This window comes from Chelonoidis abingdonii, chromosome 7, assembly GCF_003597395.2.
Source record: "Chelonoidis abingdonii isolate Lonesome George chromosome 7, CheloAbing_2.0, whole genome shotgun sequence".
Lineage (NCBI taxonomy): Eukaryota > Metazoa > Chordata > Testudines > Testudinidae > Chelonoidis > Chelonoidis abingdonii.
The window spans coordinates 96,198,175-96,211,739 of NC_133775.1; the positions used below are offsets into that span (position 1 = coordinate 96,198,175).

At 35.6% G+C, this 13,565-nt stretch overlaps 1 protein-coding gene across 4 annotated transcripts in view; it reads right to left on the bottom strand.

Annotated features, from left to right (window-relative positions):
• Positions 1–13,565, bottom strand: part of RAD50 (RAD50 double strand break repair protein) — an 80,049-nt gene that overhangs the window by 11,599 nt on the left and 54,885 nt on the right. For 3 of the 4 annotated variants that reach the window (XM_075068123.1, XM_032769120.2, XM_032769123.2), the window contains 8 exons: positions 13,307–13,496; positions 12,034–12,160; positions 11,536–11,729; positions 11,018–11,128; positions 10,350–10,442; positions 10,158–10,271; positions 7,316–7,443; positions 5,699–5,923 (listed from right to left, as the gene is read on the bottom strand). In XM_075068123.1, coding sequence (XP_074924224.1) covers positions 5,699–5,923; positions 7,316–7,443; positions 10,158–10,271; positions 10,350–10,442; positions 11,018–11,128; positions 11,536–11,729; positions 12,034–12,160; positions 13,307–13,496 — 1,182 coding nt within the window. Of the gene's footprint in view, positions 1–4,684; positions 4,741–5,698; positions 5,924–7,315; positions 7,444–10,157; positions 10,272–10,349; positions 10,443–11,017; positions 11,129–11,535; positions 11,730–12,033; positions 12,161–13,306; positions 13,497–13,565 lie in introns of those variants that run through there. The other variant, XM_032769124.2, reaches the window with a different exon arrangement.

Here is a 13,565-nt window from a genome sequence, read left to right on the forward strand (position 1 = left end):
AGCTTTCATTTAAAAAGAACAGAGATGCATAGCTAAGTATCCTGGACTTTGAAAATCTCAATCAATATTTCTAAATACACCTCTACCTCGATATAACACTGTCCTTGGAAGCCAAAAAGTCTTACTGCATTATAGGTGAAACCATGTTATATCGAATTTGATTTGATCTGCCGGAGCGTGCAGCCCTGCCCCCCCGGAGCGCCTCTTTACTGCGTTATATCCAAATTTGTGTGGTGTTCTAATGGGGAAGAGGTGTATTGAAGCACACAGGTAATTCTTATGCACTGATTTGCAAACTTAGGCAATACTTAGGCACAACAGGAAGGCACATGGATATCATCAAGGATGGTGGCCTTAGAAACTTCCAGAAAGACTTCTTAGCCATGTCTTGCTTCGCAGGCACACACATGCATGTGACAGAGTATGCAGATACATGTTGTCATACCTTCTGCCTCATTCTATCCATTTATTCCAGGTACTGAAATTTTCCAGAGTCCTACTTTTGATGCACTCAGAGAAATTTTATATATTTTGACAGCTTGCCTAGCCTACATACAAAAACAAAGCAGACCAGCAGAGTGGGGAATGACACCATGTGCAAACAGAATGGTATTTAAAGTCACATTTAGGGATCTGTCAGTCTTGCAAGTGAACCTTGTAATAATTTTGTCTTCCTTCACTAAAAATGTCCATCTTTTTCAAATTTAAAAGCAAAAAAATTTCTTCATTTTTAAAAACATAAATAAAATAGAATCCGTTTAGAAGTGAATAAGATCTGACAAGAGACTAATGAACATCATGTAACTTACCACAATCAAAGAACATTTGAAGCTTGGGCTACATTTGGTATGCACTGTAGAGTTTAAAATTATGGCTCAGTCACTAGGCAAACTTGTAGGTGCTGACTACAGTGGAATGAGCAAACAACCCTATACCAGTACATGATGGTTGGTTCACCATCCCTGCCTCTTAGCCCAGCCAAAGTGTATATTAAAAACTATAAAAACATGCAAATCAAAATAAATATGAAAACATGGTTGCTATAAAACAAAAAAATGTTAACTCAGTCATCTCCTTTTATTTTGACAAATTCTCATTCTTTTGGACAAGACTGGAAAATCACTAATGTTAGGGGGGCTAGAAAAATATTTAAAACTGGATAGATACTGGATTGTTTTGGCTTCTATCTCATAAGGATGGAGAAGCAACCCTTGGCAGCACACCCGTTTTTCTAAAAAAGAGGTTAAATTTAGATATATATTTCATACACTCAAATGTTAAGGCCATGTTGGACCATTATGATAATCTAGTCTGATGTTACTAGTAAGGCTATGAAATGCCCAGACGTTTAAACAGCAGGAAATGGAAGAGGTAATATCTGAACTCCTCATCTTTTGGCTCCCAGAGCACTGAGTCTTCCCCTAAACAGTATATTTAATGTACAATCTCTTATAATTGCTAATAATTTTCCTCACAGAGAAAAGTTGTAGTCCAATACTTCCCTCTGGAAACTCTTCTGAGCAAACAACACTCTTTTGTGTCAAGCATTTCTTAATTCACACTATTATTTATTTTTTCTTATCTTTGTGTTGTCTTATAGCATATTTTAAAACCTGAAGTAATTTAAGAGATTTTACAAGTATCTATCTATCTTGGTGTTTTATACTGTTGCCCATCAGCATAGTATCTGAGTACCTACAAAGTAAAACGAATGGCAAAAGCAAGTCACTAGTAGATTTAATGTAATCTCTGGCATGGTTCCCTTTTCAAGGTAAAACCTCTGCTTGGAGTAGGTGGGTGGGTTTTTTCCTTTGGTTTTTTAGATATTGTTGGTAGGAGTTTATTGGGGGGAAGGGAATGTCATATTAGTGAGCATTATTCTTATGGTGGGAAGGCTTTTGTATTAATAGTCAAAAAGGATAAAAAATAAACTTAGGTCTCTGGTTGACATGTATATAGAAAGGTGTGCTCTTTTTCTCTCTTTTAACTAGAAAAAGGAACTTTTTTGCCCCTTTAATATTATGAAGGGGTTAGGCTTGAAAAGTCAACTCAGGCACTCACTCTGCGGTCAAGAAGTCAAGTCAATAACATGTTGGGCTTTGAAGGCAGCAAGTACTGAGGGGAGATGGAGTAGTATCTTCTTGATTACAAAGTGGAGGGGACTCTTCCCTCCCTTCTGACTCTACCAAGAATACTGTTTCAATCATTTGGAAATAAATTCCACCGACCTTGTCCTACAGTAGTAAAACTGACATAAGGACTTTATTAATCCTATATTTTATTTTAATCATCAATCTAATAATATCAAACGTAGATTTTTTTTTATGTTGAGTCATCTCTCTTTTTGACATGAACCAAGACCTGCAAGAAGTAAGCACTGAAGGAAAGATGCATTTTTGAGTTGACCTTTAAACAGAAAGCAGTGCTCAACCTGGTGTTTTACTATAATATCAGATAAGAACATGGAAATAGAAGTAGATTGCTGGCTCACGTCATTTACATGAAAGTTTCTTTTTTCCTTTTTTAAACTGGAGGAATAAAATGCACTATTTAAAAAAAAATATTTTTTCCACCTGTCCATCAAGAGGAACATTCTCTCGCTACCTCTTGCTGGGATACACAAAATTCCCAATGCCATTAAAAGGAATTGCTAAGCATGAATGAAGGAAAAATAACTTCAAACCACTCTCAAGGACTTAGGAATTTGTTACTCATAAATATTTATTACCAATCTTTAAATTTCAAAACAATAAAACTATATAAAGAAGAATTAATCTCACAGCAAAACCTTGACAGCACAAAAGTGCATACAAAATGCTGGTTTTCCCAGCCTACATGTAGAGATTTCAAACTCTCATTAGAGGCAGCATTTCTTCTCACTGATTACTGTAGATTACCAATAAGTGATGTTTATCTGTTTTTTCTTGAAATTACATGACTGGATTTCCTGTATTGCCTTAAACAGACACACAATAGAATCTACACTATGCAAGTGAGTTCTGAACTCTAAAAGGGGAATTCCTGGAGAGCACATCTATTTAAGTTGACAGGTTAAAATTTAGTGTGCAAAGTTGCACACTACATTTCAACACTCACTATTTAATGAATTTTGGAGAAGCTTACAGTGGAATATTAACAAATCTTTAACTGAAATTAATTTTTTAGTAATAAAATTACTTCTATTATACTAATTTAGTATTCTGAAAAAATCTACATGTAAAGAAAGTACACTTTCACTGAAAATCAACCTTTGAACACTGCAGAAAAACACAAGGTAAAATGTACTGAATGCAACTGTAATAAATTTAAATTTTAATCCTTGTTCATCACAATCTATAAGCATCTCTGGTTAAGTCATTATCAATGGAGGACTAATGTTTATATGTCTGCAGTGCATCAATAAAAGACTATTATGATTGTGATAATCTACTATAATATGTTAAGTAGCATGCCATCAGACCCAAACTGTGCTCCGTCTCTCTAAATTTTTGTAAAATACGAAAGACACTAAAGAATATTTGTTGTAGTTTAAATTCCATCGTAAAATAAACATGTAGAATACCTTTACTGATGAAAAATTGTATGCCTAGTAGAAAGAAAAACTAGTTTATTGCTTTTAAAAAACATTACGGAGGAAAAACTGTCCCCAACAGCTTACTTTATCTTTACCATTCATTTAACACAGACCCTGGGCATGAAGCCATCAGCCCTTAGGAAACTCCAACTACTACAGAATGCTTCATCATATCTCTTCAGAAGTATAGGCTACCACAAGCATATGTAACCTGTTCTCCACTCTCTATGCTGGTTTCTCATAGAATATCAATATGAAGTTCTCAATCCTTATCTGCGAAGTGCTCAATAGCCTAGGCCAGCTGAATATACAGAAAAGAATAACTAAGGCTTTGGAATGAAGACTGTGGTCAACAGTTCTGCTTCTTGGGGACAATGGAGCATTCTATTAGAAGGGAAAGATCTTCTGTGCAAGAGAAAAGTCTTTCTTGAGGTGGTCAGTCTGAGACTAGAATGAGCTCCCACAGGAAGTAAGGACCATCACAAACCCCATCACATTCTACTCTGAGGAACACTTGCTCAATCTTTTCTTCTCTAACAGAAAACATTAAAAAAACCTCAAACCCCTGCAAGTCAAAACACTACACTGCACATGCATTTCTCCACTTGATACCAGAGTTAGAGAGAGCAAACCACTTGTGACAAATGCTAATCATATTGCTTAGTGCTAAGATACTATGGTAATGAAGGTAGTACAGGAACTTATATAGAAAAGAAGAGAAAAATGAGTTTGATATCCAAATACCTAAATAGATTCCACAGTGCTCATCACTGTTATTTTGGACTTTTTGTCTTTTGGGGCTGTATGAGAGAAAAACTGCAGAAAGAAATTCCTGATTATCCGTAAGACAGAGTTATATCTTGTATATCTTTACTGAGTCAAGAGTTTACCTCCCCCCCCGCCACCAAAAAAAAAACTGGGAGGCATGCCAATGATCAGAGGGAGTGATAAGAAAATAAAAACTGTGTGTGATTCCCCTTACACAGTTTCCTAAAAATACCTTTATGTGGGAAAGGATCCATAGGAGAACAGGACAATTTGCCTGGAGACCCTGTGTTTCCATATCACCTTTGGATCCTCCTCTGGTTTCCAGACAACTCTGCTGCTAGGGAATTGTGTTGCCTGGAGAACCCCATGAAAGAGGGTTTCATAGCGTGGAAAGGATGCTACACAAAAGGCCAACAGAATGATCCTGTGTTATCATTAAAGTTCAATCACTGGACAGTTTTGCTGAGTATAACTATATGAATTCTCTCCCATATCTCCTAACTTGTACATCTAGACCCAAATAGTTTCTCCAAAGAACCGGGAATGAAATGGGTTTGAGAGGGTTAGGAAGACAATTTTGTTATTGATTTATGATTTAACTGGTTCAGTTGTATTGCATACATGAAAATGGAGTGGATGACATGATGACAAATATACCTTAACTTCTGGGGACATTTTTATGGTTCCAATCTTGTGCAATGTGCTGAATTATTTTCTTCATTAATAAAATTTATTTTAAGAAAATGCAGCCATCTTCATCCTATCTTCTAGATATAAAGAAGTTCTGGTTGCAAGTTTTCAGGATAAATATTATGGAACCATTTCAAAAAAAATACCCTACACTTCTATAGGAACTTTAAACTTAAATAACTGATTTTATATCAGGGAAAGAATCATGGTATTTTTCAAGACTTTTTAAGAATTAATTTACTCACTATTTTGAATTTATGCTAGAAAGCTTGAAATTGAAAGCTGTTTCCATATCAAAACTCCTCCCTTTCCAGTAGTGTTCGCCCAATGGTTTGTAATGTTGTTTCTAAGTGTTGGGCTATTATATGAATGATAAATTTTTATAACACTGACGAATTTGCTTTGATCAAAACCTAACCAGTTTTGACCCAATCAACCTTGGGCTTGACAATATCTTTTTAAAATTATATCTTGGGAGAAAAGAATATTGATCAGACTTTTTTCCCCCCAATAGCTACACATGATAAGTCAGTTTTCACTGCAAAAGATAATATTGCATTTCAAAAATTATTTTAGTTTTAAGCTCAATAAGAGAAGTGTGTGATGTTACTAAATGTAAAACAGTCTCTAAACATTTAGGGAGCTTCGTCATATTAAAATACTCACTTATCAAGTGCCTTGTAGTACATGTCTAGGTCCCTGTTTACCAGCTCTGTTGTTCTCATAACAATCATCATTTCTCTGTACTTTTCCTCAGCATCTTTGAACTGAGATTCTCGAAGCTCTTTCTTAAACCGAATGATCTCTTCCTCAAATCCACGCTGCCGACCTAATGCCAAACTGTGATTTCTTTTCAAATCCTCTATTTTCTCCTCCAGACGTTGTCTTTCACTGTCAAGTAAGAGAAGAATCAAAGTATATAAACTGTTCTGCATTTAAGGCTTCATACATAAACAAGTCTTTAAAAAACAGCCTTACTTCCCTATTTATGCCAGAAAGTAACACTGTATATACAAACTTAAGTACTAGAAATTAATCCACCAGGCCTAAAGTATGTTTATTGGTCTGAAAGTTGGAGGCGTACTATGGAAGTATATTTACTATTGGAAAAAGTGAGAAAACATTTTTCATAAAATGTGTTTACAGAATAAACTTAAAGCCACTATCTAGTTAAGAGAAAATAAGTTACCAATGTTGGAGCCTGGAATGCTAGAAATATATAAAATAACTAGTCTGATATTAGGGACCTAATTATTCATGCTGCTGCTCAGCAACAAGATTATTATTTTGATAATTTGTTAGGTGCCAATACTGGATTTGGCACTGTACAAACAAATATAAAAAATAGCTACTGCCCCAAAGAATTTACAATCCAAGGGATTAATACCAAAATTGCTGAAATAAATGGAAGATCTGCCATGGGCTTTAATACAAACGGGATTGAGCATGAAAAAAAGACGAAGACAAGATATTCTAGGTTGGAGAAGAGAATTAATTCCCCACACATTGTCTGGAATTATGAGGGAAAAAACACTGAAACCATTCAATGTGCAGCAACAAGAAAGAGGGCAAAGACACTCTCCCAGCTACATTTTTTAAAATTCAACAATCATACATGACATTTTAAATTTCATATTACAAAACTATCAGAAAAGATACACTGCTCATAAAATATTAAGCTGTACTAGATGTGGTATAAAAAAAAAATAAAAGTGATAAAATTGTTATTTTATAATTCTATCTGAAATGCTACTTGCAGGATTGGTTGCCACAGTAGTCACAAAGTATATACGATTACACTGGGGTTTGATCCTGCAAACACACACGTGAGTGACTACTCGCATGAGGAGTCCCACCAACATCGAATGGACTCATGCACATGTGTAACTTCACTCATGTAAGAAGTGTCTGTAGGATTGGACCTTTGGAGGTTTTGAAAAGCAGCAGCCCTCAAAACTATGGTTTCTGGAATATTTGCTGATCAAAATAACAAAAATTTGCTGGCCTTCCTCTTAATTCCCACTACTAAATGACAAACAAAAAGACAGGAAAATATTTAAGGTTCTTTTAATTAGCATCACCTTTTAATTTAAGCAATTATCTTATGCTATAGTTGCCACAGGGATTTAACATAAGCATGAACTTGGAGGGGAAGTGGTCTGCGTGAGTGGAAGGAAAGGTGGTCCATGAAACAATTCTCTGCTAAGATGTGGTCAACTTCTTGAAAACTCCTGCTTAACATTTAAGAAGTTATTTTTTTAAAAAAAGATAAGGTAACCCTACTTTTTCAGTTGTGGAACTTTCATTTCCCCCATCTCCTTCAAATTTTGTTTTCGTTCTTCTTCAACTTCTTTTAGGTCTTCATTTCTTTTTCGTAATGTAAGGTTATCCTCTAGCCATCTTTCCTGGATCTGAAGTCAAATAATGTCAAGCAGTTTAATAGACTAATGCACTTTTTGAATTCCATATGTTTTTACAAAATTACATAACTTTCCACATCTAAATGAAAGCTTTTGATTATTTTAATCAATGGCTCTGGATAGATAAGTCATTGGAGATGAAATTTTCCATGAACCATGTATGCCTCAAAATGCCTTTAGGCATTACAATGAATATTATAAATAATAAAATATCAGACATGCCAGTTTTCATAGAAAAGGGACCTCAGGAGGTTTAGTCCAACCCCCTGCTCAAAGCAGGACCAATCCCCACACAGATTTTTGCCCCAGATCCCTAAATAGCCCCCTTAAGGATTGAACTCACAATCCCGGGTTTAGTAGGCCAATGCTCGAATCGCTGAGCTTTCCAGATGGATTTTTGCTTGTAAATAAATAAAATGTAGGTGTCACAATAACACTTTATTCTGATTAAACAAATAGTATAGTGAAAAAAATGGGATAAATCCAGTCTAATGCCTGAGAATATAAGTAGTAGTTGTTAAATACCCTACCAAAGAATTTCAAGTATTGAAAAAGCACAAGTACAAGCTAAATAACACATTCAAGAGTGACTAGTTGCTTCTGATGCCTTGATTTCTGGTTTCAGAGTGGTAGCTGTGTTAGTCTGTATCAGCAAAAAGAACGAGTCCTTGTGGCACCTTAGAGACTAACAAATTTATTTGAGCATGACCTTTTCTGGGCTAAAACCCACTTCATCAGATGCATGCAGTGGAAAATACAGTAGGAAGATATATATACACGGAGAACATGAAAAAATGGGTGTTGCTATATCAACTATAATGAGAGTAATCAATTAAGGTGGGCTATTAGGAGAAAAAAAAACTTTTGTAGTGATAACCAGGATGGCCCATTTTCAACTGTTGACAAGAAGGCGTGAGTAACAGTAGGGGGAAAAATCATCATGGGGAAATAGTTTTTACTTTGTGTAATGACCCATCCACTCTTGAGTCTTTATTCAAGCCTAATTTAACGGTGTCCAGTTTGCAAATTAATTCCAATTCTGCAGTTTCTTATTGGAGTCTGGTTTTGAATTTTTTTTGTTGGAGTATTGCGACTTTGAGGTTTGTAACTGAGTGGCTAGGGAGGTTGAAGTGTTCTCCAACTGGTTTTTGAATGTTATAATTCTTAACGTCTGATTTGCGTCCATCTATTCTTTTGCGTAGACTGTCCACTTTGGCCAATGTACATGGCAGAGGGGCATTGCTGGCAGATGATGCCATAAATCACATTGGCAGATGTGCAGGTGAACAAGCCTCTGATACTGTGGCTGATGTGATTAGGTCCTATGATGGTGTCCCCTGAATAGATACGTGAACAGAGTTGGCAACAGGCTTTGTTGCAAGGATAGGTTCCTGGGTTAGTGTGTTTTGTTGTGTGGTTACTGGTGAGTACACCTCTACCCCGATATAACACTGTCCTTGGGAGCCAAAAAAACTTACCGCGTTATAGGAGAAAATGCGTTATATCGAACTTGCTTTGATCCACTGGAGAGCGCAGTCCCCCCTCCCCCCCGAGATGCTGCTTTACCGCATTATATCCGAATTCATGTTATATCGGGTTGTGTTATATTGAGGTAGAGGTGTATTTGCTTTAGGTTGGGGGCTGACTGTAAGAGAAAACTGGCCTTCCAAGATCTGTGAGAGTGAAGGACTGGCCTTCAGGATACGCTGTAGATCCTTGATAATGCGCTGGAGAGGTTTTAGTTGGGTGCTGAAGGTGACGGCTAGTGGCATTCTGTTACTTTCTTTGTTGAGCCTGTCCTGTAGTAGGTGACTTCTGGGTACTCTTCTGGATCTGTCAATCTGTTTCTTCAAGTCACCTACTACAGGACAGGACACCATCAGAGGACCTAATCACATCAGCTACAGCATTGGAATTAATTTGCAAACTGGACACCATTAAATTAGGCTTGAATAAAGTCTAGGAGTGGATGGGTCATTACACAAAGTAAAAACTATTTCCCCACGTTAATTTTTTCCCCTACTGTTACTCATACCTTCTTATCAACTGTTGGAAATGGGCCATCCTCATTATCGCTGCAAACTTTTTTTTTCTCCTGCTGATAATAGCCCACCTTAATTGATTGCCTCTCGTTATAGTTGGTATAGCAACACCCATTTTTCCAAGTTCTCTGTGTATATATATCTTCCTACTGTATTTTCCACTGCATGCATCTGATGAAGTGGGTTTTAGCCCATGAAAACTTATGCTCAAATAAATTTGTTAGTCTCTAAGGTGCCACAAGTACTCCTCTTTCTTTTTGCGTGATTTCTGGTATCCTTAAAGGGCCCTCCTACTCAGAAGGTTCTACATGCAAAATTACTAGTCACTTCTGAAAATTTAGGCTGTTAATTATACTATATACTTATCTCTTTTGGGCTACCATGTAAACTGAACATTATAGACCCGACTTTTCAAGAATGCATTTACTTTAGCATGTGTAAATCTTGCACTTTTGGGGGCTCATACATGGTAATTATTCTCACTAAGGTCCTGATTAGGCAAATTGATCTACATGGAAAGACCCTTGTGCCAGCGTGGGTCACTCCTGAGTCACCGCAGTTTTGCCTGGGTGCTAGGGACCACTTGCCTGGACCCACCTACAGGATCAAGGCCTAACCATTCAGTTTATACTCTATCATAAGTCAAGACAAGTAGGAACCTACCTTCTGAGTATCAATGTCTTGTCTAATTGTTCCCATTTCTTTACTTATTTTTTCTTTCTGTTTCTCACTATCAGCTAGTTGAGTTTTTACTTCATCAAGTTCAGACTCTTTTTGCTAAACAGAAAGGAAATTTTGTTAGTTTAACAAAAAATAGAAGTTTAAGTATTTTTATTCTCTTCATTATAAAATTACCTTTTTATAGTCGTCTTTTCCTCCCTGAATATATTTCTCAATTTCTTTCACATAGTCATGGATATTTTTAACTCTCTCTTTGATTTCATTTATCTGTGGAGAAAAATATCTAATGTAATACAGGTGTATGTCTAAGAAATATATATACTTCACAGAACTGCATAAACTTTAAGTACAGAACATTTTCAAAGTGCAGATCATTATCGTAGCTAAAGCTTACATAACTGTGGAACTATTTAGTTTTTAAAAGCCAGAGTATAATCCAGTTTATCTCACATTACCATACTTTTCAAAACACATTTAAATGCTTTATTTTCTAGCAGATAGATGCATAATTATTTTTACTGACTGTTGTTACACAAGCTTTTTTCCCCTAAGAAGGCTATTTATATTACTACATTTTATTGATTTTTAATTAATTGTTGTCAGAATTGTAAAGTAGCCAGGTGCTTTGGCAATGAGTACCAATATAAATTCTAAACAATCTAATAGTTTGCTTCACATTAATCTTCTACTATGTAAACCTACCACAATTCTCAACAAGGCAAACTTCCTTATGACAAAGGCCCTGCACCTTTGTCTAAAAAAGTGTCATTTTAATTGACTGAATTTCTACTATCCCAACCTAAGCAAAATACATTTTACTAACATGTGATAAGTAGTCTAACCTTCTCTTGTGTTACTTTGTTACTTGTGTTCTTTTTGTTGATTAGATCTACTCTCTCCTGCTGAAGTTTTTCTAAAGTTGCTTCCAAAGGAAATAGCTGATCCTTCGCCTCCTGGGGGAAAAAAAAGCCAAGAGGCTTAATTTCCATTAGAAATCCATCCTTATCTTCTCAGTGCCTTACAGATTGTTTTCTGTTATTGCTTGTAAAATTGTGAAAAAAAAACACATGAATGCATGTGAACACACCTGGTTTTTCTGTGATCTCGAATGTTTTTTAAGGAAGTATGTTTATTTTTTCAGTGTTAATGAAATTGTGAATATGCAGATAAAGCAAGTGCAATAGGTCCCCAAATTTATATGGTGGCAAAATAAACAGGAGGAATTAAAAAAATAATCTTAATTTCCATGATAACTGATATTGTTAAAATAGGACAAAGTTAATCCTAGTGTACCCCAGTTAAATTCAATATTTAATAGTATTTCCACAAAAGTAAAGAAACTACTATTGGATTTTCTTACTTTGATCTCTCTGTATAAAGACTGAACCCCAGTGGACAATTCCACAGTCTGATCCTCCAGTTGTTGTCGACGCTGCATATTACTGGAAATTTGTAGCTTCTCTGCTTTAAGTTCATTCACTGTACTCTTTAGCTGCTGGATATGAGTCTGCTGGTCCTGTTTAAGTTTTTGATTTAACTCAATTTTACCAGTAACTGCAGAAAAATAAATACCCACACACACACATTCAGTCAACCTTACATTAACCAAAACCTTTTACTCTGCACTAACTGAAATTACTCTTAGTATCATATAATGGATAACATACAAAACATTCCAATGAAAAATGAGAAGCAGTATGCCTGAAATAAATAATCAGCTATTGCTTTAGAAATTAAAAATATAAATTAAGCATATATTTTAAAATAGAGACTTTCATAAAAGAAGTTTCAAAAAGTTACTTTCAATATTCAAAATGCACAGAGGCTGGGAAACTACCAGTTTACTTGTCTGATTTACCTGTATCCCATAGGTGTTTTTTTTCTTGTTTTTCCTGGCTTACTTTCATAAGAGTTCTACCTAAGTCTACCCCTTGCAGCTTATTGGCCTGCTGGGCAATTTTTCGTTCAACATCCCTTAAATCAGTCTGAAAATAACAACAGGAAAAAAACGTTAAAATTTTTGTAGTATTGATTGCTGTATTTAATAACTTTAAGAAAATGATCCTGCACTTACCCTACTTCAAATTCAGAGCAGCTTATACTAAAAAATGTGTTTTAATCTAAAACGTACTATTTATTTTTAAAACAAATGTACAAATGGATGAGGTTATTAGAAATTGAGTTTATATCATAGACAACATTTGCAAATTCAGAACTTCAGATGTGCATGGGAAAACAGCATTCACATAAGGGTTTCTATCTGAAAAATGCAGATGTGCAGAACTCAGGATGCCATTTTGTAGCCCATGTTATTAAATTAGGCACAATGGTAAAAGCTTACACTTAAAGGTCCGTTGAAACAAAGAAAGGAAAAATGTAGCCAGAGTAATAAATATATAATGATGCATTCAGAACTAACGGAATTTTAAATCAGTATGATTCAAATCATACAGGGTGCAGAAATATATACTTTATTTCCTGCCCATTTGACACAACACCTTTAAACACTGTGACATGGTATGACACAGCTGAAACTATGTCAGCTATTGCTTTGTTTTTTCTAAAAATCAGTCAGAATTAGGAACATTCTTGAATTTATCTTCTCTTATTCAGTGCTGCACGAATTTTTTCACTTAATTATGGGGCAAATGCTGCCCCCACATGTATGTGGATGGTGCTATAGCAAATGGGCAATATTTGGAAAGGCACATAGTATGAAGCCCAGAGACAGGAAGAGTTGGAATAGAGTGGCAGAAGGTTAGGGTTGTAAAGGACAGTTCAGTCACTAATTAGGAGTAGCTTCCAAAGTGATTGTGTTCCCATTTGAAGGCCTGGAGAACACTGGTAAAAGATCTCTCCCCTACTTCCACCATGGCGTTCTACAAAACCCAATGATGCTTGTGAATTGTTTGTAAAGCACTTTAGAATTCTCTGAAATTAAGGTCACTATACAACTATATATTATTATCACCCATAACCACTTGTGATAATTTTGGTATTCTTTTTTTAAAATCCTTTTTCCTCTACTGTCTCTGAGATCGTTCAACGTTTCGGGGAACTGCAACGGACTGCATACCAAGGTAGCACTAAGGGAGTGTAATTTTATTAATTAATAAGTCTAGTAAACTTACCTGGTACCTTTCCATAAGTGTTATATCTTGTAAACATGCTTTGGCACTTTCCTCCTCAGGCATAACTGTACCTAAGAGCGTTTCCTGTTCTTCTACATCACTCTTTAGGCGCTGAATATCTCGGTTTACATTCTGTAGCTTGTTTCTTAAGTCTGGTATGTCCTTTTCTTTAAGTTCAGCTATGGTCTGCCTTAATATAAAATATAAATCCATAATAACAATTGCCCATTTAAAGTTCAAGTTTAAAGTAGCTTAAGTT